Source organism: Ciona robusta, chromosome 6, assembly GCF_009617815.1.
Source record: "Ciona robusta chromosome 6, ASM961781v2".
In the NCBI taxonomy this organism is placed as follows: Eukaryota; Metazoa; Chordata; class Ascidiacea; order Phlebobranchia; family Cionidae; genus Ciona; species Ciona robusta.
In genome coordinates, this window is record NC_143240.1 from 3,178,477 (window position 1) to 3,202,393 (window position 23,917).

General features: G+C 35.0%; 5 protein-coding genes and 2 non-coding genes across 7 annotated transcripts in view; 1 reads left to right on the forward strand and 6 right to left on the reverse strand.

Moving 5' to 3' along the window:
• Nucleotides 1-7: 7 nt before the first annotated feature.
• Trnaa-ugc (transfer RNA alanine (anticodon UGC)) lies at nucleotides 8-79 on the reverse strand. The gene has a single exon. It is a non-coding gene; the product is annotated as a tRNA-Ala (tRNA).
• On the reverse strand, nucleotides 8-6,864 carry LOC149734985 (uncharacterized). Its single transcript, XM_089880280.1, has 3 exons — nucleotides 2,595-6,864; nucleotides 2,063-2,200; nucleotides 8-1,549 (listed from the first exon to the last, which is right to left on the reverse strand). The coding sequence occupies exons 1-3, from the start codon at nucleotides 2,948-2,950 to the stop codon at nucleotides 727-729; spliced, it is 1,317 nt and encodes a 438-aa protein (XP_089736406.1). The 5' UTR covers nucleotides 2,951-6,864; the 3' UTR covers nucleotides 8-726.
• Nucleotides 83-164, reverse strand: Trnas-gcu (transfer RNA serine (anticodon GCU)). Its single transcript has one exon. It is a non-coding gene; the product is annotated as a tRNA-Ser (tRNA).
• An 896-nt stretch (nucleotides 6,865-7,760) lies between the features above and the next one.
• Nucleotides 7,761-9,176, forward strand: LOC149734988 (uncharacterized). The gene is made up of 2 exons (XM_089880316.1): nucleotides 7,761-8,338; nucleotides 8,584-9,176. The coding sequence occupies exons 1-2, from the start codon at nucleotides 7,941-7,943 to the stop codon at nucleotides 8,882-8,884; spliced, it is 699 nt and encodes a 232-aa protein (XP_089736442.1). The 5' UTR covers nucleotides 7,761-7,940; the 3' UTR covers nucleotides 8,885-9,176.
• Nucleotides 9,177-10,038: 862 nt separating this feature from the next.
• On the reverse strand, nucleotides 10,039-11,471 carry LOC149734989 (transmembrane protein 170B-like). The gene is made up of 3 exons (XM_089880326.1): nucleotides 11,332-11,471; nucleotides 10,854-11,024; nucleotides 10,039-10,459 (listed from the first exon to the last, which is right to left on the reverse strand). Exons 1-3 carry the CDS (start codon nucleotides 11,375-11,377, stop codon nucleotides 10,329-10,331), a joined length of 348 nt encoding a protein of 115 aa, XP_089736452.1. The 5' UTR covers nucleotides 11,378-11,471; the 3' UTR covers nucleotides 10,039-10,328.
• Nucleotides 11,414-12,537, reverse strand: LOC149734990 (GATA zinc finger domain-containing protein 1-like). The gene has a single exon (XM_089880319.1). It carries the CDS (start codon nucleotides 12,330-12,332, stop codon nucleotides 11,652-11,654), a length of 681 nt encoding a protein of 226 aa, XP_089736445.1. The 5' UTR covers nucleotides 12,333-12,537; the 3' UTR covers nucleotides 11,414-11,651.
• Nucleotides 12,538-13,001: 464 nt separating this feature from the next.
• The window catches only part of LOC149734991 (uncharacterized), a 28,679-nt gene continuing 17,763 nt past the window's right edge, over nucleotides 13,002-23,917 (reverse strand). The window contains exons 29-44 of the mRNA XM_089880211.1: nucleotides 23,606-23,736; nucleotides 23,110-23,214; nucleotides 22,771-22,873; nucleotides 22,355-22,495; nucleotides 21,863-21,973; nucleotides 21,416-21,538; nucleotides 21,252-21,329; nucleotides 21,005-21,037; nucleotides 20,465-20,851; nucleotides 18,287-18,361; nucleotides 18,012-18,121; nucleotides 17,445-17,652; nucleotides 16,772-16,907; nucleotides 16,266-16,396; nucleotides 13,871-14,030; nucleotides 13,002-13,290 (exon numbers count right to left, since the gene is read on the reverse strand). Of these exons, the coding sequence (XP_089736337.1) occupies nucleotides 13,233-13,290; nucleotides 13,871-14,030; nucleotides 16,266-16,396; nucleotides 16,772-16,907; nucleotides 17,445-17,652; nucleotides 18,012-18,121; nucleotides 18,287-18,361; nucleotides 20,465-20,851; nucleotides 21,005-21,037; nucleotides 21,252-21,329; nucleotides 21,416-21,538; nucleotides 21,863-21,973; nucleotides 22,355-22,495; nucleotides 22,771-22,873; nucleotides 23,110-23,214; nucleotides 23,606-23,736 (2,090 nt within the window). The 3' untranslated portion in view covers nucleotides 13,002-13,232. The remainder of the gene's footprint in view (nucleotides 13,291-13,870; nucleotides 14,031-16,265; nucleotides 16,397-16,771; nucleotides 16,908-17,444; nucleotides 17,653-18,011; nucleotides 18,122-18,286; nucleotides 18,362-20,464; nucleotides 20,852-21,004; nucleotides 21,038-21,251; nucleotides 21,330-21,415; nucleotides 21,539-21,862; nucleotides 21,974-22,354; nucleotides 22,496-22,770; nucleotides 22,874-23,109; nucleotides 23,215-23,605; nucleotides 23,737-23,917) is intronic.

Genomic DNA, 23,917 nt, shown 5'->3' on the forward strand with positions numbered 1-23,917 from the left:
AATAAAATGGAGATGCCGGGGATTGAACCCGGGGCCTCACACATGCAAAGCGTGCGCTCTACCACTGAGCTACATCCCCAACCGACGAGGATGGGATTCGAACCCACGCGTGCAGAGCACAATGGATTAGCAGTCCATCGCCTTAACCACTCGGCCACCTCGTCGTACGAATATTACCTGTATAATTCAAACACCAACAGCAAAGACGCTTGGTAGGTAGTATAACTAACTTTGTTCTGAATTCGATTTAATCACTGATGTTTCTCTTGCGTAAAAGCTAACATCGTCTATAAAAAAAACACAATAAAAATGAATTGTTACATTAAGTTTTATTGTATCATATAGCAGTTTATAGTTAATTTTACACATTAAGATAATAATTGCATAGTAGGATAAGTAGTGTGGTTACGCAGTAACGCTGCAGCAATACAACGAGTCAGCAGCATATATATGTTAAGAGCATTTTAAGTTCGGATATTGAATCATAACAGTAAATACAGAAACGTGTATATAGCCTACCGACGATAGAATTCAATATATTGTCCAGTTATAACATGGGTGTTTTCTTATACACCAGACACACATGGTGTATTCATACACCTTATGCTCACTGTCGAGTTATAACGTGGGTGTCTTCTTATACACCAGACACACATGGTGTATTCATACACCTTATGCTCACTTTTTTAAGTTAAAACATCATATTTCACGACCCTAAAAGTGCATTTAGGGACTAATAGAAGAAATGTAATTAAGAAGAATTTGGTTTAACATTAGGTTAACAGCCAGTCCGTAATGGGAGCCGTCGAAACTCTGCGTAAACTGAGCCATCTTTCCAAAATCCATGACGGGTATCCCGTGTTCTTTACAATACTCGTTCAACTTTGAAGAAAAAGCGTCCAGGGCCTCTTTGCCCTGAGACTTGATATTTTGCGTTGGTTTAAGTAGGTTAGCGGGCAATGGAAGCACCCATACCAATTTAGGCCATTTCATTGCACTGGAGTTCGCGTAATGCTTTTCTATTACGTCTACAGCTGGCTTTAGGTAACGGTCTATAGTGGCGGTAGGGTTTAAGTTTATGTGTAAGCCAACCCCTACTACTATAAGTGTGCCAATTTTACCAAGCCGCTGCTTTACCAAGTCTACGAATTTCCCAGCGTATTCAAGACTGAAATACACTTTTACAGCAGCGGAAAATTTCGGGGTTCGATTTCTGCACAGTTTGTTATAATGTGGCAGCTGATCTATGTCTTCTATTACAGTCCTGCAGTTGTCCCAAAAGAAAAATTCGACCCCGTGGCACCTCTTTTTCTGCTCGGGCGTTGTATGTGTACTCCAAGCGCCATGGTTTGGGTCATTTGAGAGCAGCAGCATCATTCCGACGAACATATTTCGAATGTGTGAATCCCCCACAAATTGGAGGTCATTAAACTGAGAATTTTCTATTACATCGCATGCAGTATCTCCGGAGTAATTTGTCCATTTGCAATTTCCATCAGTTTTCCAAATCGCAGCTTCAGTAACTTTATATTTACGAGTGTCGATGCAACTAAAAAGATTAATATACAGTAATGTTGCAATTAAATACAGTAATGTTGCAATTTAATACAGTAATGTGGCTTCTCTGTTTTAAATACCATGGTATTGCAGGCCTCATTCATCAAAATATAAATAAATGTAACTTATTTATCCTTGCGTGGAGGAAAAACGACAGTCGTTATAACACGGGGGTTCTGTTCCACACACCGCGTGCCCGCTTAGGAAGTTACCACGAATGTTACTGTGTATAGGTGAATATTTTGTGACTTTGCGTATGACACGCCATTCGGACAATCCAGAATGTATCCCATAGTAGGGTGGGGGAAGATGACACACTTTTAGCCCATTATATCCAAACATTCTGATCATGTTTTAAACAATTAACAACGGTCTATGGGAGTCGTGAGAATACGGTTTTATAATTCTTTGAATGTTCTTTGTTTACTACCGAATGGGACGAGAAAATAGAATGAAAAGTTTTCCCATCTTCCCCTACCCTTATATAGATAATATTCCAACTTACTTCGGACAGTTGCAAGTTTCCTCACTAGCATCCCGACACACACCATCCATGTAATTATCACAGCAAGGTTTATTTCCATACCGATCACACCAACTTCCAACCCTTGGCCAATTTGATCCCGGGATTCTATCCTGGTAACTGTGAATAGAACACACTTTGGGAAATGAATGCATGTAAATAGTTATCATCGTGTGCCCGAAAAACGAAAGTCGTCATAACACGACTGTTCCGTTTACAGACATGTTTTATCCACGCGTGGGGATCAAGGACAGTCGTTATAACACGGTTGTTATGTTTACACAGATTAATGAATGCGACTGGTTTATTTTCGCGTGGGGGGCAACGACAGTCGTTATAAAACGCGGGTGTTAGGTTTCATACACCTCGTACCTGCTTTACGAGTTACAGCATATGTCACGTAGTGGGAAAGATTACAATGGATTTAATTTTATTGCTGGGAGTTAATAGTTCCAGCAGCTCTGGCCATAGAAAAACCAGCCCTGGTCTTAACAACGCATCAAACACCACCTACTTGTTATAACCACATTTCCCGTCTTCGCGCGTCCACTTATTTTGAATTCTTCTTTGTGACCGATAGCGTGTGTACACGTCATCAATTTCTCGCTCCAGTGATTTGTTATATACGACCCATTGACCCTTGACGATATTTTCGAGCAAGTTGTCGCATTTTGAAGCTTCTGCATCGGTTTGGGGGGTTTCCCCATCTGTTTTACTCTTAAGCTTTTGTGGGAAATGTTTTTGGCCGTGTTTACCAATTGAACTGTCAAAGACGGGCGGTGTGCTGTACCTCATATACATTACGAAACCATAAGACGAAAAAAATAGAGCCAGACCCAGTCCTACTGTTAAGTGATACTTCTTAATCATTGTGACTCAAATAGGATCTGCGTTTAGATAAAAGAGCCAAAAATTCATTGAAATATAGATGCTAAACTTTGTATATAGTAGAGTGGGGGAAGATGGGACACCTTTCACACATAATAACCAAATATCCTAATCGTATTTTAAACAATTAGCAACGATCTATGGGAGACGTGAGGATTAAGTTTTATAAAAAATCGTTGAAAGTTTGTTTCGTACCAAATTGGAGGAGAAAATAGATTGAAAAGGTGTCCCATCTTTCCCCACCCTACTATATATAGGCTTTTACTATTTGCACTGTACATTATGTTATGGCTTAGGGTAAGATGGTCCAGGTTTTCATTCTCTTTTACCGTCCCATTTGATAGTAAATATAGAATAATTACATCATTATGTAACCGTAGATTTACGACTACAAATGAGTGTTTTAATTGTTGAAAACACAGTTCGAAAACATGACAAGCTAACGGTATCCATCTTACCCAACAGTATTTTCTAAAACTTTCCTGTTTTTTTCCTTTTACATTCTTCTACTACACACTATATAAGCATAAAATAGCTTTACTAATTGAACTATTAGCACAGTGCATGTATTCGTAAATGGTATCAGAAACAATATTAATGGGCAATGTATATGATGGATATCCGTTTAATAAGTGACTAACCTAATTGTCTGTGTATACACAACTATAAAACTATTTACCTCAACGTCGGATTCCTAAATCAATAAGATTAAATCAATTTAAAAAGAAAACTTTGGTATTGAACAGACATAGTACCGTAGGGCTACGATGGGACATCTTTAGCACATAATATTCAAATACCCTTACCGTGTTTTAAACAATTAATATCTTGTAATAACTAAATAAATAAATAAATAGCGTTGTTGGTTCTTATTTAAAACGTCCGATAAATTGCTAACTAAAGTATCTTTGCCCAAACAGAGCACCGATATATTTAGTAATCGGCAAAAGTACTATAATGAAACTAGAAAGGAAATCGCTTAACAGTGCGCACTATACTGTTCTAAGAGTTAAGTACCCACCGCGTGACACGCCATTGATCCTAGGATTTATTCGAAACGATACATGCTTTTGTTCACTGCTTTTAATTGCTTTCATAAATTGTTCACCGCTTCGTTGTGAGGGTTATACAACACCCAGCGTATTGTCGTGCATTAATTATCGAATGGCTACAACAGGCATATAACCAGGGCCCTTCAAAGTCAAGAACTTTTGAAACTAATCACCTATAAAGTAACATAGGTGGTAACTCGTAAGCTGGCACGAGGTTTTTGAAATATCCGTGTTATATAACGACTGTCGCTTTCCGGCTACGCGAGGATAAAGTATACGTTCATTCATATTCAACTTTAAGGCATTTATAAAAAAAAACAATTAAATATATTGGAATCCGTGTTTAATGTGTCTCTGGAATCCGTGTTTAATGTGTGTCTACAGATAAATACGTCCCTGTCAAGCAATTATTGAGCCGTAGGGTGGGGGAAGATGGGACACATTTCCCTTCTATTTTCTTGCCCCATTCATTGGTAATTAAAGAACATTCAACGACCGTATTCTGACGACTCCCATGTTCCGCCGGTAATTGAAATAAGTTCATAATTTTGGGATATTACGAGGTTAAGGCGTCTCGTCTTTCCTCATCCTACTATATATATATATGTATCATATACATATACACATAAACACTTGCATTTTTGAGCATTTAAAAAAAAACTTTTACAAAACACATTAATCTTTTCTTCAATATTTCAAAACAAAAATTGTTAAAACTGTAGACGAAATTTAGTTTCGGTAGCATAAGGGTATTATGTTTCTATCAACGCAACGAAACACAAAATAATTTGCTCGTTTAATCTAATAATCGTGTTTTGGCCGCAGAGCCCGCGGCACATAGTTGAGGTTAGAGGCCTATGGATGGTAAACGAGCTTATAGCATATTCTGTTGTATGGTTTATTTATGAATGGTCTATTTATGTAATGGTGTCAATGTACTTGTAGATGTATATGGTGTACTTAACTGGGGTAAACAAGAATACAAACTGTTTTGTTTTATTTTAACAATTCATGCAATATAGCAAGATTTAGGTTTTTAATACAAAAATAAGGGTGACATTTATATGGCAATCTAGGTGTTGGGGAATAATGGGCCAGATCTGACCTAAATCCAAGGCCTAACAAGGACCTCGCCCATACAGAATAGAATATGGGTGAATATGGACCGCTTTACGATTTTGCGTGTCATCCTTAAGCCAGAGGCTATATGATAATTTCTGTTTCTATTACTTTTAGTAAAAGTAATACCAAAGCAATCTTTCTAGAGGTTTAGTAATAAGGTTAATTTAGCTCACAAAGGCCTTACGCCACCATGTGCACGTACGCAAATTTTTGGTGCCGTGACGTCACGGATGTTGGTGTAAAGTAGAAACAGCGCTATGTCTCAATAATTATTGGTCAGTGTAACAATTTAAATATCCGGGTAATAGCTACTCTGGCCTAATTCTTAAGTGCTGTGTCACGCTGTATAAGACCTAAACCATATAGAATAGAAAACAGTATAGGTAAAAAATCGAGATATATATAGTAGGGTGGGGAATATGGGACAACTTTTTATTCTATTTTCCCGTCACATTTGGTAGAAAACAAAGAATATTTAAAGAACTATAAAACAATATCCCCACGACCACTATAGACGGTTGTTAATTGTTGAAACACGATCAGAATGTTTGGATAATATGTGCTAAAGGGGTTCCATCTTCCCCTACCCCAATATAATGTGCTCATTATCGTGATACAGATAGCCCACCAAGCGCTTGTGTAAGTATTGGTTCGTATTATTTATTGCTGAATGTTCTGAAGTGGATCAAATGGTTCAAGACCTTGCCCGCAAACACACAAACAAAAAACAAATAATCTGACCCAATTTTCAGGCCTTGTGTTTTCGTAAGCTTAGAAGCAATAAATACGCGCTATCATTGTGACGTCACAGCACGAGATTCGCGTGTTTATGTTTTTCGCTCGAGGAGAAAAATGCGACTCGAATTCTGGACGGTTACTCCTGCGTGAGAATGGTGGTAAAAATAGACACTGGACGTGAGGCCGGTGAAGGTAATGTGATATCCAGCTGCATAACATATAGTAAGGTTTAAGGCTGACGGAAGACAACTCAATGTCTTTAAATGCGTGCATGAAACTGTATAGTGAAAAAGATTAGTTTTATAGGAATGTGGGGTAAGACGGATAACGTTAGCACAAACTATTAACAACGCTTGTGAGGGTACGGGCATATAATTTAGTTAACATTCTTTGTTTACCACCAAATAGGACGAGAAAATAGAATAAAAACATGGACCATCTTACCCCAACCTATACAAAAGAAAGATACCTTAACTTTAAGGTTTATTTAAAGAATAGCTTAGAAGTCGAGTTATAAACACTTGAATTTAATTTTTATGAACCAGTACGTGTCTTATTACACGCCGGGCAAATATAATTACTTTGTTGTCGTGTTTAATTGGTAAAACGAAAGAAGTATTACGAGAAAAACGAAAAGTCTATATGTAGATAAATAATAACTGCGTAAGAAGAACTTATTCGTATTTTAGTTTATACACAAATAAGTTTTCGACGAGAAAGGGGAAAACTGTATAAAGACTTCCGTGTACTTTTCCGCTGAATAGTCTCAAATTCTAGTTAGTCGTATATGTCAATTTCCTTGCGTGGACGTTACCACGTGTCAAGCACAAAGAAATTGCTAAAAAGGCTACGCTCATACCAGCTCTTATGCTCAGCGGCGTCTGTTTCACGTGTAAAACCGCATTGAAATAAACTGTGGTCTTGGGTATGTAGCGGCGGTTATATAACTTGGCCAATTTTAAAGGTTTCTAGTTTAGTATTATATTTATTTCAGGGTAGAGTTACAGTAAAGGTTTAACTACTGAGAAGTATATATATACAGCTAGGTTAGGGTAATGTTTTTCTTTTTTTGGTATAGTAAACAAAGAATATTTACAGAACTACACAACCGTATGCTCACAATTAAAATAGTTTTGTTAATTCTTAAAACACGCTCAGAAAATATGGGATATTATGAGATAACGTTATCCCAACTTACCCCACATTTTTATATGTCTTAAACACAAAATCACAGCTATAGCAAATTATAATGAATTCTGTTTACCAAGTAAAATTTTGTCTAGCAGTGCAGCTGGTTTCGTAGAACGCCTTCAGCGTAATCTAACTCAACCAACCCATTTCGCCTCATCAGCTATAAGAAAGCTGAACTTGTATGTCATAATTACGACAAATGGTGCAATCTCGCAAGCCACGGGCTTAAGTGTTGTTTAGCGGTTTTAAAGCGTAGGGTATTTTCTCAATAAAGGTATTTCGTACTGCTTGCGCATACTCAAAAACAGTCAAGACGCGTTTATATTCAAATATATAAAACAAGGTAACACGCTGTATGCCTAGTTGATCAGAAATGTATTTTAAAGTAGGGTGAAAGAATTAAACATGTTTCTATCGTAATGAGAGAATAAAATGGCCGTGAGAAGATCTTTAATAAAAGAAGTACGCGAGAGAAGGCATTACCCATTATATTTATGAATGAACGAAGCCTAATTATTCGCGCGTGGCAGCAGGGCAGCGACAGTCGTTGTGACACGGGTATACAAAACAGTGGCATTTTAGCTACTGGCATTTTAGCTTTGCTGGTTTCGAAACGCAAGGTTCAGATACTATTGAACTGTGCACTGCCGAATGCGACCAGAAAATCCTTAAGTGTCAAGTTAAGGATATAACGGAAATGATGACGTCAGCCACGTCACAATTAAGAAGGTTAAATTCCTCGCCTTGTGGCGTAATATACGAGGCTAGCAGGCAGCTGAAAATATTTACTAAAATCTCGATTTTTTACAGGTGTTTTTCTTTCTAGACCGTGATTAATATTGTTGTTTATCAGCAGATCATATTTAGCTATGGGCGCTTACTCTGTAATAGGTAGGTTTATACATATCGCTGTTTGGGTGATTTTATGTAAAACCGCAGGCGGGACTTCGCTAATTGAAAAAATTCGTGAAATTGAAAACCGATTCGAAACCAATTATTCATCAATAAAGATTACAGAGGGGTCGGGCTCGGGTTCGACTATTCCGAACATTTTAACACATGATCTTACTACGGTGGGTTCGGTTCGAGGCCCCGGGGAAGAAGAGGAAATCAAGACCGAAGAAGAAGCATGGAAGACGGTGGTGGTTGGGTCGTCTTTGGCGTTATTTTTTATATTTTTGGCTCTCCTTGCAAAAATAAAAAAGGTGGTGGCGTTTTGCAGGACATTCGCAGAAGAGAAAACAGATGACGAAATTGAAGACGAAGGGTAAGAAATCTACCTTAAATGAATGAATGTAACTTGTTTGTCCTGACGTGGCGGGCAATGACAGTCTTAACACGGGTGTTCTGTTTCATACACCTCGTGCCCTTACAAGTTACCAAGACTAACCAATGTATCGCGGGCCGCGGCGACGGGTGTAGAAGATATACATTTCGCCTAAAATGACACCAAATGTCTCTTATTTAAACAAAAAGTCTATTTTTGGATACTGATTTTAATTTTATTTCTAGGTATGTTGAAGATATAGGCCAAGGTGACGTAGCCGTGACGTATGATCTATGGAGCAGCCAATCACGAGTGAGAACGATATCAGGTGTTATTGACGTCATAATAGATGGATCGTCACGTCATCAACGACCCTGTGACGTCAGAACTGTGAAAGCTTATAGGAACTCGTTTCGAAATTTCAAAAAATCTCACCCGACAAAAGGGGACGATTTACCAAGCTATTATGACGTCACAAAAGGGAGACGCGGTGGAGAGCCACCCCCTGATTATAACGAAGTAACGGCTGGGTGTAGCCGAACATAATAAATGAATCTGGGATCAATGTAGCGAGACGGGGTAGGCGTATTTGACTAAGAGCACTGCTAGACCAAACTACTATTTTAAGGCTGTTTTTACGCAGTACATTCTCTTTAGTCATTTTCCAGTCAAGCGTGCTTTACTTTAAAAAGAAATTCGTATTGAAAAGGGTGCGGATCAGGTCAACCTTGTATTTTTTGGCATTTGATGTTATTATGTGTCTCGTTTTTATTTATTGTCGTTGATATTTTTAGTATTTTTTACTCTTCAAGTGTTTTGTAATAAACTACCTTTCTTACACGTTTGTTGTTTTTTGCTTAGATAATACTGTGGGGTAAGATGGATATTGCTATCAAAGCCATATTTTCTGATCGTGCTTTGAATAATTAACAACGCTCTTTTAGAGCCGTGGAGATACGGTTTTACAACTATGCAAATATTCTTTGTTTTTTTACTAAATGGGACGAGAAATAGAATGAGCCAGCACCAAATTAACTTGTAAGCGAGCACGAGGTGTGTGGAACAGAACACCCGTGTTACAACAACTGTTGTGGCCCCGCCATCCAAGGAAAGTCATAACGTACTATAAAATAACCAAACAGTCTGACTTCACGCACGAAATAGTAAGCGGATACAGCGCCCAAGTTTAAAATAAGTTGTTTGCCCCATGTACGTCACTTCGCTACGCTAAAATATTTGCTAACGGTAATCATTTTAGTGTACTGTCCTGAAACGGGTTTTGTTTCACAGTACAAACTAATGATTCGGAAATTACGAGATTAGACGAGATTGGGCTCTATTATAGCTATGGGTTTCATAATTCTTTGAATGTTCTTTGTTCAATACCAAATAAGACGAGAAAATAGAACAAAAAGGTGTCCCATCTTCCCCTCTATATGTTATGAGTTTATATGCCAAAACTTGTCTGAAATTTAACAACTAAGCCGACACCCGACCATTGATGCAAACAGCCCAACTTATTTCTAAACTTCTAACATATAATGTAAATATGTAATGAAACTGCTAACACAAACGCAGGAAACCTGACTAGCGCGAAAATGTCTTTATAATAAAATTAATACAGATTTTTCTGTCAACTAACTCAATATACAATATATGTATATAAAATCTTAATCTTCAGTTTTGCATACAAAATGATGTAAAAGAAAAGCAAATGTATATAATATATATGATACACTAGGCCAAAACAGGCTGTAATACAGTATTGCACATAAAAACTCCATAACAAAAACATTTTGATACATAACGTCAAACAAAAGCAACGTAAAATAAATAATATCCAAAATGTTCACTTTTGATCTAAAGTTTCTGTTCTTACAAAATAAAAAAATCAGTGCTGAAATAGTGTTTCCAAAACCAAAACCACCAGGTGCTCTCACAGTGTGTTGTGCCCACTCACTTTTAATCTGACAACACTGGCCCATGCTCCTCATATAGTAGGCAGTAATCTTGACAGAGATATCCAGATAACCAATACAGTTTGGCCACCCCCCCATATTAATGCCATCCTGGGTGCCATGCTCCAACCAAGGGACTGATATACTCCAGCAATGCTAACACCTTGAATGATAAACAATGACAATAATATATATGTATATTTACATTAATGAATGTATTTTTACCCCATGTGCCAATCCTGGCCTAAATCCTAGAACCTATGGACTGTCCCATGTTGCGAGACCTCGCCCACACAGAATAGAATGAATGTAGCTTACATAACTTCGTGTGGCAGGTTATAACATGGGTGTTCTGTTTCAACCCCTTATGCCACTTATGAGTTATCATGTACAACTTTGTGGGTGACTATTTTAAATGTTTCCTATTGAATAGGGTATGGCTGATTATTTAACAACTCATAAAGCACCACTTGTCTTATGTAAATAACTTTGTAGTTGATTATATTATTTGCCCAAAGTCACCATAAATTTTAAGATTTTAAGCAATACATACTCACATGATAAAATGCCACCAGTCAAAGGCATAATGAAACCCATAGCTATAATAGCAAGTGAGTACCATCTGCCTTGCTTATTCTTGTGTAATGCCAAGAAACTTGCAAGAGCAGCCACCCCATGAACTATAACTGATGACACAAGCACCCAGAGGAATATCCATGTCGTCATGTCTAGGAAATTTAAATTTATGAGAACTAACATCTTATTGCACGGCAGGGCAATGTTAGACATTATATAATTCCTGTTTTCCAAAATAGATATTCAAGCATTGATTTGCGTATGTATGTTTTTAGTACCGCTTAGGTTTTTGGTGACTGAAAATTTGGACAGCCCATTAGTGGCCACTAGGTTAAACTAGTCACCATTGAGTGTCTTAAAGTTATGGTTATACTCTAGTTGGATGAACCTTGCTATATTGTGTATGCCTTGCATCAAATACAAGCTTTAGAATACAGAACAAATTAAAAAGCTACTAACTTTCAAATCCTTTTATGTCTTCTGTTGATAAAATATTCCATGTCATGTTTTTATCATTAAATCAAACTTTAAAGTGGACCTGCTGAAAAGTGATGCTAATTTAATGAATTTATCTATCAAAGTAGTCAAATTTACAATACAATTTGCTACAACGCAAAATATACAAAATTTGTAAAGCTTTTTGAAATTGTGATATTTTTTAAAAGATAACAATATTTTGACAGAAAAAGACAAGTAGATTAAATGGTGCTCTGCAATGACTGCACTGCAACAATTACTGTTAACACAAAGCATATGTATTTATAAAAGGAATGTTAAGCTTAGGCAGTTTCAGTATCAGAAAGAGCAAAATCGACACTAATATAATTCTTATCAACCTTAGACGGATAAGTGTTAAAAATACTTTTGGAGGGCTTGAAATAATCAGTAGGTGCGTGACATACAAACTCTACTGCGTCCATTAAATGCAATGTATCGTCACTAGGGCCAAAGTAAAAGTTTTTCGGGTCAAAACTTCTGTCTTGGTCCAGTTTTTTGGAGGGTATAAGCCAAGTAAATGAAGTGTATTTTTCAGAGTATTCGTCCGTTAGAAAACCATTACACTGGGCATAATATGGAAGGCAGTCGTCTTCATCTATAACAGATACAACGTCTCCTGTTTGGTAATATTGTCCTTTATAAAACACACTATCTGTTACCACACTTGTACCAGAAAGTGTGGGTGTAAGTCGCTTGGAAAAAAACTTGTTCTTAAAAATTGACCTACGCCCTTTTCCTTTGGATACAGTTTTGTTTCTAGCTATTTTTGACCGAGAGTTCTTGCCTTTACCATTGCTTTTTTTGCTTCCATTGCCGTTGCTTGTTTCCCCGGTCTTTTCGCGTTTATTTATTCCTTGTTTCACAAAGCAGGTTTGGCAAATGAATTCATTGCCTTCTCGTCGCCATATTGGTGTTTCTTCCGCACTGCAATGCTTACATACAGGTGCAGCACCGAACGGCATATTACAAAACGAATAAGCGCTGCAAAACGAAACCTAATGCTAAAAATGGAGGTACAACTTTTAGCTCGATTTACAGACGAAAAGTGTCGTTTTTATTGCAATTTATAGATTTAGGAAGCGTAAAAGAAGTAATTTACCGTTCTAAATAATGTTATTTTACTACATTTAGTCAACAATTAAACAAGAAAACACGATAAAAAATGTTAAACTTATCTGGGTAACCACCGGTTTCATAGACACAAGATAATATTCAACATTATCTTACGGGGAGTATAAATATGAAACTATGAGATTTACAGTAACACTTTTTAAGTTATCCTGTCTCCTTTTATGTAATAAACTTTCAGAACTAATTCGTAATCTTTAAAAATATCAGACACGTCCTAGTTGAGTCAGATTACATCGCATATTTAACAGTTTTAGTGAGATAGGGAAAGGTGGGACACCTTTAGCACCTAATGTCCAAATATCCTGGTATTTTAAACAATTAACAACGGTCTATGGAAGTTGTGAGGATACGGTTTTATAATTATTGAAATTTTCATTGTTTACTACAAAATGGGACGAAAAATATAGAATGAAAAGGTCTCCCATCTTTCCCCACCATACTATGTATTAGTATTTAAAAACTTCAATACATCTACTTATTTTACAAATATACAACATATGTTCGATAGAAATTGTTTTTATTGTTTTACTACAGAAGAAAGAAGCGATAGAGCAACTACAAGATTTACATCTAACTTAAAATATTACATTTCAAGCAGAGGCAGCTACACTTTTGAATATAGAAAATTTGAACGGAGACTTCAATTTGTTACCTTACCCAAAAGAACTGATATATGTTAAAGTTAATTATATGAACGAGCTAGACAGCAAAGAGGTGTTAGTGCTAGTAGATTAAACATCATCATAGTCATTTACGATTGTGTTTCTTGTTTCCTCTTCAAAAGAACTTCTGAAAAAGTCATGATATTTATTGATTATCTTAAAATATAAAACTTGTTAGGTGTATTCGTCCTTTAGTATAACTTTATGAGTTATAACACAGGTGTTTTGTTTCATATACCTCATGCCTGCTTATAAATTACCACTTGTCTTTCAGTATAACTTTATGAGTTGTCTTTCAGTATAACTTGTCTTTCAGTATAACTTTATTTGTCTTTCATTGTCTTTCAGTATAACTTTATGAGTTATAACACAGGTGTTTTGTTTCATATACCTCATGCCCACTTATAGTTACCACGGATGTAACTTTAAGTGTGATGGTTTTATACATGGCTGACAATTTGGACAACCTATTACTAAGTTCCTGTTAATTGCCTCGCGAAAAAGATACACGTATTCCGTATATATATATATATAGAGAGCATAAAACACCTTGTACACCAATACACATACATTAAACTAAAGTTCAAAATTATTTTACCTGTATACATGTACACTACACCTAAAAAGTAATTATATCGCTATCGTAATTAAACACACAAATAAAAATCATTATTATTACATATATATATATATAAAATAACTATTACCTGTATTTTCCTCTCGAGATCCTTGTCCGGTCACTATACTGTAAGTTTATCGATTTCTTCACGCGCCCTCTGCGAAGTATTATAATCCCTAATATAATCACCATCATCAAGAGAATCGCGGCCGTAGCCCCGACTGCGACGGCTGCAATAAGATCGGTATCTGTGGAGATTCAGACAGCCCAAAGTTATTAGTTGTAAAAATTTGGGTGAAAGTTTTTTTTACCACTATAGTGACAATCATTTTTTAAAAATAAAATCTGTTTATGTGGAGATCCATTGAAAAAATTAGTAGCTGATTTTTGGGGAATTGTGTATGAGCAAAAATGTAAAATTTGGAATGTATAAAGCTAGTAGGAGTATAAATAGTTTGTAAGAATTTCCTATTTTTTACCACCAAAGGAATAAGTGTTTTGGTAGAATTAATTTGTTAAAGTTTGTGTTATGATATTTGAGCAATAAAGTTAAAAAAAACTTTAAATCTATTTGCGTTATCCTGTTATAATCATCGCTTTTTGGTAAAAGTTGTGTATTAGTGTTAATTTTACACAGAAAACTAAAACAAATTACAAAATCTGTTTTAGTTGGCAAGTTTTACATTACCATGTCAAAGAATTTTACCTTTTTTACATTGTTGTTCATTATTTGCAGAAAAATGTAAAAGAAGTCTACTTTACTAATTAATCTATGTACACAGAGTGGGTACAACTAGTTAACTACATAAGTAATATTATAGTAAGACCAGTAAGCAATTTATCTCATTAAGACCTGCAAAGCTGCACTAGATCAAAAAGTTTTGAAAAATCAAAAATGAATAAGGTAGTGGTAACTTAAATCAATAGGGAAATAAGTTGCAAACTGTTAAAAAGGGTGTTTTACACACATGGAGTAAGTTTACAATAAAGCTTTAGCAAAGTTGGAATCGTGTATAGAGTAGGAAATAACGTGATAGAATAAGTAATGTTAAATTATTGAGTAAAATAAGATTGAAAATGTTATTAAAAAACTATATGGCTTAATAATATAGCTTTAGCACAGTTGTAAATATATATATATATATAAAGTAGTGAGACTATCATGCTATTGGTAAAATTAATACAGTTATAATTTCAGCAACATGCTTCTGGCTGTTAAGGTAATGCAGTATCCCCGTTCTGTTTAAACGGCTGTATACATATTTCATGCACAAGCATTTGAAATTAAGACATACATGTATATATATAAATGTTTACATATGTATATATATATATATCATGGATGTTGCAGAGTGTAAATTACAGTGACATAAGTGTCATAGTGCATGCAAAATGGGTAAAAAAAAATAGCGCATGCGTAAAAGGTGGCAAAAAATATATAAAGTCATTTTTACTTGTACGCTAGAACAGCAATAATGACCAACAGGATAACAATGGCTGAAGTCACCCCAGCTACGATGCCAATAAGACCTGTATCTGGAAATTGCCATAGAAAAAAAAATACAGTCTTTAAGTGCTGGAAATATTTATACGTTCTTAAAGCTGGATTTTTCCGTAAGATGAATTTACAACCAACTTATTTATCTGAATTGAAATTTTTACAGAATATATAAATATCGATTGATTTTTATGACATTATTTGAATTTTAGTTATTTTTTTAGCTTAACAACTTAACAAAAAAGAGCATATAAATGTTATTTTTAATATATATAAATTGGAGGTTACTTATTTAGGGGTACATTTGCCCCATTTTTATAAATGAAGTGTCTAGTGAGCTAATAATGTTAGTAAACCTAAAACACAACACTATTTCACGATTACGTAAAAAACTGCTACTATCTATATTCTACAACACAAAAACAACACACAAAAACATACTCTAAACTCTACAAACACACAACTAAAAAATAACACGATTTTTACGGTAAAAACTACGGGCAACACTGTTCAATACACGATTGTGCATCACTGTATAGGTGGACATGCTTAATATTAATATACTATAGGATATCCTAGCTTTTAATATAAACTGGTGTACAAATATTTGTGTGGTGCAGTATCTAACGGTATAAACTAAAGTGCCGTGTTTCTACAATACGGTGCTCAAAAATAACTAAGTGCTTGAAAATTAATAAAAACAACAAAAATTACAATAAAGCGTGTTATATACTACGTGCTTGTGAGTCTATAGTGCTATGTTTAACATCTAGTCATAAAAATGAGCCTTTGGGAACAAAATATACAAGCGTTTATGCAGCAATATTCTGAACTTATTTTTAAATAAAAAGCATAACAATAAATTATTGTAAAATTTAGGTAACATGAACTAAAAAATGATTAAAATAAAACTATAAAACACCAAAAAGTAAAAAAAAGAAGATAAAATAAAAACTATTTATTTTATTCAATAAAACCGTCTTACTTTGATCTTGGCACCGTAAGCCTTTATACCACTGTGTACAAGTACATCTAGGTGCTCCATTCAATGTAGCTATGCAGCTTCCCCCATTCAAACAGTAAGGGATGCCATTTGTTAAACATTCAGATACACATCTGTCGAATAGGGTGTTGTAATATCTTGACAATTCTTACACACTGTTGTTAATTGTTTAAAAAACAATCAGGATATTTGGATATTATGTACTTAAGACGTCCCATCTTCTCCCGTCCTACTATATTATGTTGTACTCTAGCAAACTGATAGAGTGCACTGTTATAACCTCTGTTGAATAGGGTGTTGTAATATCTTGACAATTCTTACACACTGTTGTCACGGTCAGGATATTTGGATATTATGTATTAAAGGTGTCCCGTTTTCTCCCACTATATATTTGGATACAATGTATCAAAAGTCTCCCGTCTTCCCCCACTATATATTTAGACATTATGTACTAAAGGTGTCCCGTCATTCCCAAAAAAACCACATACATTCTTCCAGGGTTGGTCAAGTTCTTGTCTGTAAGTCCAGGGTTACATTGGCAAGTATAACCAGGGTGTTGGGTAATGTCTGTGCATTGTGCGTTAATGGCGCATGTTGATACACTGCTGGTGCACTCGTCGAAATCTGGAAATAGAAAGTGAAATTTACCCGAAAACTCCGTGTGCAGCGAGTTAAAATAAATACAACTCAAAAAGTAAAACTTTTCAATTAAGTTTTTTACTAATTTTATGAAAACAAGTAAATCTATCAAGGTATATGAAAACAGGTGTATTGTTTTATTATCTAAAAATATTTAAAACCCCATGAAAACAAATAAAACAACCTACTATTAATATCTGTTTAAGCATTTTCAAATAGGCCTTTTTAACAGTGCAGATGTGTGGTAACATAATATTTATTTTGTCACATCTGCTATCAGGCATAATGTAAAATAGTGTTTTTTCGGTTCATCTGCTAATTGTTATATAAATATATATATATATATAGCTAAATCAAAAGTTTTTAATCTGTTGTAGTGTGTACGATATAAAAGTAGTATTTTTTTCTGACTGTTACGTTATAATTTCTATAATACAAATAGTCTTATGTTACGCATATGTATATATATGCAATATGAAGATTATTCAACTTGTATTAAAAGTGCAAAAGATTGAAACTTACTTGTCATTGTAAAACTCGACAATGATGTGTTCTGTAACTCAGGGAGCGAGTTAGAAGTGACTAAAGCTTGGATTGCGGTCTGTGTGGACGTGGAGTCTGTTACGTTCGCCACAGTTGCTGCTGAAGTTGCGATAACGCTCCCACTTGTAAGGGTCAAGTCAGTGAATGACACCAACACTGTACCAGTGTTCTTGAATAAAGCAGTGGCCTGGAAAAGTTTAAAAAAGTGATTAAATATATATATATTATAGTTGAATGAATGAATGTAAGTGCTTTATCTGTACGTGGCGGGGCAGTAATATACAATTCGTTATAACACGATGTTCTGTTTCATACACCTCATGTCCTGTTACCGATTACCACGTATGTAACTTTGTGGGTGGTTAGTTATAGGTTCAGATAATAGACCAACCCTGGCCTAAATTCTAGATCTCCGGTGTTGTCCCTTGCCATGGGACCTCACCCACATAAAATGAAAAGGTTTTATGATATTTTGGACAGATTTAAGACTTAGTTGGAAAAAACTGCCTTTAAAAAAGTTATTTAAGTTATGATTAGGTTACTTACAACAGTGGTGAACATGGCTACAAAGTTCGTATAAGCTGTACTGGATGTATCAGTGAGATCAGTTGTGAAAGTGGTTGTGAATCGTAGTGTGATGTTAAACACTTGTGAATCTATAATTAAAATAAGTTTTAAATCACAATTCCATTTGAATAAGAGGCTGACTTATAGAAAAACGCTTATAGAAAAACTTTTTTTTTCAAAAAAAGTTGTACAGCTAACTTTTGTGGAAATGTTTTAAATTATGGAAATAGCATATTATTGCACACAGCACTTACTTAAACATTGACTGTTAACAAAAGATTGGAAGACAGGACATGGGGCAACTGGTGTGGCAGTTGTTGATGTTGGAACTGGAATAATAAAATGTTAAATATTTTGAAGATGTCTTGTTTAGCTAGTGTTAACTGTAACTTGGAAAGTATGCAGTGTGGAATGTTTGGTTTTTAATAATATAGGTAGTCTTTTAATAGTTGTATGTGTAAAATATATATAGTGTGTTTTAATGACCGTTACTTTGGGGTTACTTTAACTAATATATCTTTGTCGTAACTGTGAATAAAAGAAAAAACGGTTACATTGTATGTTGAACTTGAAAAATAGGGTTTTGGGTCATATGTTGCCCTTTTTGTAGGTATTTTATAGATAAAATATAACACACATATATAAATTAGTTACAAGGTTAAGAAATATAATGATAAATCATCTCTGCCAATGATGGTAAATTATTGATTTGAGCACACAATGTTAAAAGCATGCAGTAAGAAAAACCACCACTCAAATAAACTTGGTTAAAAGGTAGGGATGGGCTGAGATCTAAACTATTCGGATTCGGCGAATCCGAATATCTACGGTCCAATATTCGATCGAATCCGAATATTCGATGACGTCATTTAACCTAGTTTAATGTGGTGAAACAAATGAAATTATTTAACCGCTGCATATCCATTTTGTTTCTATTGGTAACGTTCTATCGTAGCGTTATCTGCGCGCCGAGAAATTAATTAAAAACCTGTCAATCAACGCCGGCCGAGTGCCGATAAAGGGCGACGCACCGCTATTAGTCACATGACATCAAAATTTAATCTAGATTTTTTACACTTTCATATATAATCCAAAATTACGAAGTTGGCAGATTAAAACGTTGTATTAACGAGTAGATGTCTAGTCAAGAATACGGTCGAATTTAATTCACATTTCGTTCTTTAATACTATAACTGTAGCCAGGCATGTAAAATGTGCAAACCCTGATAGTTTTGTTTTTATAATTTTTAACATCGGAAATGGAGCACGAGCGCTAATGACGTCATTAAGGAGAAAAGACGCACGGGGACACGTTAGGTGTTAGACGGAAGGCGCCGCTAATCAAAATTGCACAAACACGTGGTTTCCGATCAAACGAACACGTGGTTCACGATCAAAGAGGCCGCACAAGACACGAGTTTCGTGAATTGCAGTGTTGCAGAATGTTGAATTCATGTAAACATTTTTTTAAACAAAATGTATTTATAATTATTACGGGACATTTTGTAATGTTAAAGTTAGATAGTTTTACATTTTTTCGCTTTTAATTACGAAATTATGCGCGGAAACACTGTCCACTCCGGTTATTCGCAAGCGCTGCGATTCCTTACTTTCCTAGAGTTAATTCCTAACGAACGAACTGGGTTAGGTTATAATATAAATGGCAATAACCGCATAATAGTAGGTTGTAAAACACACTGTATCTAGGCGTCCAGGTATTTTCTGTTTTAACGCAATCAATAGCGTGTGCGTGGCAATTTGGGCGAAATAGAAAGTATTCGGGTTCGACCACGCATATTCGGATTCGATCGAATACCTAAAAATGCGTCGAATAACGCCGAATATTCGGATTCGGATTCGATTCGGCCCTTCCCTATTAAAAGGGTTAAAAATCAATTTGTTAATCATTTAACACAACATAAATTGAATCTTGTTAAAGAAATGAAATGTTATAATTATTAAGTTGTCAGTTTAAGAATGAAAGACCCTAAAATCTGAGGTATATAAATACTACAAAGTTTGGTAACGTGAAAGCTGGCACGTGGTGTATGAAACAGAACACCCGTGTTATATTGACTGTTGTTGCCCTGCCACGCCAAGATAAATAAGTTCTATTGATATTAAACACATTCAAAGGTCTAAATAATTGAATGTTAAGTTTTGTTGTGTTAAAGAAATGTTAATGAATCAAAAGGCTATATGAAAAATCACAAAATAATATGAAATGTTAATAAAAAATTTGCAAAATCACTTGCATTTAATAATGAAATAATATAAAGGACTAAAGTAATTAAAAATTTAAAATAAAAGCGCAAATTTAATTACGTTTTTCGTTTGATTGGTTTGAAAGCTAAATGCCAAGTAGTTGATTAATGAAATGTTAGAGAATGTTAGAAAAAGGGAAATAAGAGAGAACTCAATCCGGTTTGTACCAGTTGTGGTCGCTTCAGTTGTTTCCACTGGTCCTTGTGTTGTTGTTGTTTGTGTTGTAGGTGTTTGTGTTGTAGTGGATTCTGTTGTAGGTGATTCTGTTGGTGTGAGTTGTGTTGTAGATGATTCTATTGTTGTTGTTTGTACTGTAGATAATTCTGTTGTAGGTGATTGTGTTGTAGTAGACCCTGTTGTTGTTGTTTGTGTTGTGGTGGATTGTGTTGTTTGTGTTGTAGGTGATTCTGATGTGACAGATTGTGTTGTAGGTGATTCTGTTGTTTCTGATTCTGTTGTAGCTATTTCTTGTACAGTTGTTCCTTCTTTTGTTGTTGTAGTATCTCCCACTGCAGTTGTTGCTGTTTCTGTTGTTGCTATTGTAGCAACTAGTGCTACAGACACACATAACATATTTCCATATTTAAAAACAAACGAAAAAAAACTTACACACAAATAGTTACAGCTGTACACATAATTTATATACAATAGAAGTTTGTGTGTTTTGTGCAGATAAGTCAAATAACAAGCCATTAAAATGACATTACCTTCTGTGGTCTGTGGTATTGTAGTTACTTTGTCTGAAAAAAAAGGACAATAAAAATAAACCAGGAACCGTTTAATTTACAGGGAAAACTGACAAAAGACTAGAAAAACATGACAACACACACAGAATTTGACAAACTACCAGAAAAACTGACACACACGAACAATCTGACAAAAACAGACACAAATGACAACACAGTAGACAGCGCACTGTTAAAAACAAGAACAATCCAAACAAAACAAGCATACCAGTATTAGGAACTGCTGCCTCTAATGTTGTAGAATCAGCTTTGGTTGTTACAATGTTGGCCTGAGTGGTCGGAACAACTGTGGAAAAGAATGAATATTATTTATTTATTCACGCATAGTAGGGCATGTGTTTTTCATGCAAAGTTATAATAGTATTTACATACCTGATGTAGTAACAGGTTGTGCTTGTGTGGTAACCTCTTGTGTTGTAACAGTTTGTGTGGTAACAGCTTCTGTTGTTGCAGCTTGAGTGGTTGGAGCTTGAGTGGTGGTGATTGGCACCAAAGCTGGAATAATATTAATAGAGTATTGTAAGTGTGTTGAAAATTACTTTTGAAGTATTTTAACATTGTAAATTGCTCTGTAATACCAATACGTCACTTTGACAACATTTTAAACTGTTGTAAATTGTAAAAAAAACAAACATTTTAAACTTTGGTGTATTTTATGCTGTTGCTACAAAAGTATGTTAAAATATTTGGCATCTTAGTGCCAATTTTTTTACCCAAATATTATTTTTTTGTTAATTCATTTAGTATAATACTTGTTATCAGACTTAAAAATGCAGAAATATGTTATACATAAAACTATATATATTCTATTGATAATACCTGATGCAGATACTGTTGTGCTACTAATGCTCATAAACTGTGAAGATATTATAACTGAATATGTTGTTCCAGGTGACAAGTTGGTTATTATTCCACTGGTGGCTCCTGTGGCTGTGAAACATGAATGTATTAAAAACATTTTGAATTCAATTTATTTTTCCTTGTGTGGCGGGGTAAGGATAATCGTTACAACACGGGTGTTCTGTTTCATACACCACGTGCCAGCTTTCGCGTTACCAAACTTTGTAGTATTTATATACCTCAGATTTTAGGGTCTTTCATTCTTAAACTGACAACTTGTCGAATTAGACAACATATAAGAGGCAACTGGGTTGGAAAAATTTATGTTGAGTGTCTTGCTCGAGGACACATATGTCTACAATGGTAGCAGTGACGAGTTTAGAACCTTCCGCCTTCAGTTACACCGTTTTTAAACACTGTATTGTAGTAATCCAGACTTAACAATCGCATATCACCCTGCGTTAAACTTACTTCTAGTGAATGTAGGTCCAGTTGGGTTGAATGTAACCACATAATTATCCGTTGTACCAAGCGTAGGAGCGCTCCATGTTAACATTAGTTCACCATATGTACTTGTGGTGGAAATGCTCACGCTTTCAGGGGGGTTAGGAGCTGTTTAAAAAAGTTTAAATGTAAATTGCTTGTAGCTAACAGTTGTACTTGTGTTCGCATTTTTTTTCTAATAATGTGTTGTAAAAAGGACTTGTTTTTGAGCGACATATTTTCCCTTTCTCTATGGCGCTTTTTAGTTGTTAATTTTTAAGTTTACCAAGTTTTGTAAAGACAAATAAAGTGGCAAAAACTGATACCACTATATTCTCAGTAAATACAATTTGATGTCATTTTTTATTTTAACACCTTATTATCAACAAATAAAGTTGTCTTACCTGTATATTGTTGTAATGTACTTGCTGAACTGACGTTTACTCCAAACCGAGTCAGAATAGAGATTGTATATTGAGTAGCAGGTTGCAGGCTTGATAAAAGTTTCTGTGTAAAACAAAGTTATTATTTTTGCAAGTTATGTATATTTTTATCAATAATCATGTCCCAACGTCTGTCGTTTTGCCGCTAATTCTCTTCTGTACGATGTTTTAAATATTTTTATCTTGACTACTGTGTTTACAGAGATAAAAAACTTATATTATAAAGCACAATCTTATAGAAAATTCCTATGTTAACATGTTACCCTCTAAAGTCTAAACTTCCATATAAATTCTCATTACCTCTGTTATATTGGCAGATATTGACTCTGTAGATATACTACCCCCTGCAGGTTGTACACTGAACGTGTAATCATCAATTGGTTCTCGTACACTTGACCATGTGACCTGGGAAGAAAAATATAAAAGTTAAGATCCAAAGTCTAAAAAAATAAATGTAGTAACTTGTAAGCGAGTACGAGGTGCATAAAACAAGAACACCTGTGTTACAATAACTGTCAATGACTCGTCACAGAAGAGATAACAAGTTACACTCATTTACAAGTTACATACAAACAGTTAAACTTTAAATTACAAACAAGTGATCATAAAACAATTACTGGCAAAGGTATATATGCGGTAACTCGTAAGAGGCACCAGGTGTATGAAACAGAACACCCGTGTCATAACGAATGTCATTTTCCCACTACGTGAGGATGAAACCAAATTTACTAATTTCTTCATTCAAGAACACCTTGTTTAAAACAATGCTGTAACTAACAAAAAATAAAATGTTTACCTTTATAGATGATGAAGTAATGTCACTGGGAGAGACTGGATTTAGTACTGGCACTGCTAAGTTTGGCAGTGTTACGAAATTGATTGTAGCTGTTGTGCTCACTACATTGCCAAGCCTTCTGTAGATGTTGACTGAAAAAAGAATGTGCAACACTGTTATTTTAACTGGAGTCTTTTTTATAACTTCAGTAAGAAACAGCATTTACCTAAGCATAATTTTTATGTTTATGACACAATGTAAAAAACATGGGGTGAAATGTACACCCAACACCCTGTATTTTACCACATAATGTGTAAAACTTGGGGTGGAATT